The 1,397-nt window shown below is 54.5% G+C and overlaps 1 protein-coding gene across 1 annotated transcript in view; it reads left to right on the plus strand.

Moving 5' to 3' along the window:
- Positions 1 to 1,397, plus strand: part of GLIS2 (GLIS family zinc finger 2) — a 6,633-nt gene that overhangs the window by 4,467 nt on the left and 769 nt on the right. Inside the window, exon 5 of the mRNA XM_010840491.1 lies at positions 1 to 136. This exon is cut by the window's left edge and continues 24 nt beyond it. Within this exon, the coding sequence (XP_010838793.1) occupies positions 1 to 136 (136 nt within the window). The remainder of the gene's footprint in view (positions 137 to 1,397) is intronic.

Here is a 1,397-nt window from a genome sequence, read left to right on the forward strand (position 1 = left end):
ACTCACACCAACGAGAAGCCACACCGCTGCCCCACCTGCAGCAAGAGCTTCTCCCGCCTGGAGAACCTGAAGATCCACAACCGGTCACACACAGGTGAGGACCCCCGGCAGCCAGGGGATGGGCGCGCACCCCACTGTGTGGCCATCCCTTCCTGAGCACCACATGCTGTGGGGGGTGGGCCTGTCCTGTGGGGGGGAGACCCGCCCCACCTGCTCTCGGGGCACAGACGTGTCTTCCTGTGTTATGCTCAGCACTGTGTTCGTGTGATTGTCGACTCGTTCCCCCTCTGACTGTGGCTGGTCCGCTCACCCCTCATGGACCCTGGCACGCACAGTAGGGCCAGCACTGGCCAGCAGAGCCACATGCCTAATTTTAAATTTCCTAATCACCCTCACTGCAAAAAAAAAAAAAGTACAAAGAAATACATGGTGAGATGAGTTATTAATACAATGATACATTTTCTTGAGCCCAGTATATTCAAAATGCAATCATTTTAATATTAAAACATCAATGGGACACTGAAATTCTTCTTTTCCCAAAGTCTGCGGACTCCAGGATGTGTTTTATTTATTTATTTGACTACCTCGGGTCTTAGTTACATCGTGAGAGATCGTTCGTTGCCGGCGCACAGACTTTGTAGCCATAGCACGCAGGCTTAGTTGCTCTGAGACATGTGGGAATCTTAGTTCCCCAACCAGGGATCGAAACCACGTCCCCTGCATTGCAAGGTTGGTTCTTAACCACTGGACCACCAGGGAAGTCCCTCTGGTGTATATTTCATACTCAAGGCACTTTTAAAAGCTCACAGCCTTGTGGGGTTCTGGCCAGCCCTGGTCGGCGGGGACAGCCCTTTAGTAAATCTGGAGCCACTGGTTAAAATGAAGTGAAAGTGTTAGTCACTCAGTCGTGGCCAACTCTGGGACCCCCATGGGGACTGTGGGACTGTAGCCCACCAGGCTCCTTTGTCCATGGGATTTTCCAGACAAGAATACTGGAGTGGGTTGCCATGCCCTTCACTGAGGGATCTTCCTCACCCAGGGATTGAACCCCCAGTCTCCTGCATTGCAGGCGGATTCTTTTCTGTCTGAGCCACCAGGGAAGCCCTGGTGTAAGCCTGGAGCCACTGCTAAGTCAGGGTCAAGGGCACCCCTGTGCGCTCACTGTGAGCTAGGCACCAGCAGGGTCTGTGTGTCATTACTTGTGAAAGGGGTCAATGTCATCACAGCCTGAAGCATAGGCCCAAGGCCGAGGGTACATACAGCCAGGCCACTGGAGTCAGAGCTCGTGTAGGTGCTGGGGACACGGCCGCCCCAAATCAAACAGGTCTCTGTCGGAGTTGAGTGGGTGGGCGGGGCTGGCCTGGGCCGGCGGAAGCCCCTCACGCAGGCCCCGCCCC

The sequence above is a fragment of the Bison bison genome, unplaced genomic scaffold (assembly GCF_000754665.1).
Source record: "Bison bison bison isolate TAMUID 2011002044 unplaced genomic scaffold, Bison_UMD1.0 scf7180017864144, whole genome shotgun sequence".
Classification (NCBI taxonomy): domain Eukaryota; kingdom Metazoa; phylum Chordata; class Mammalia; order Artiodactyla; family Bovidae; genus Bison; species Bison bison.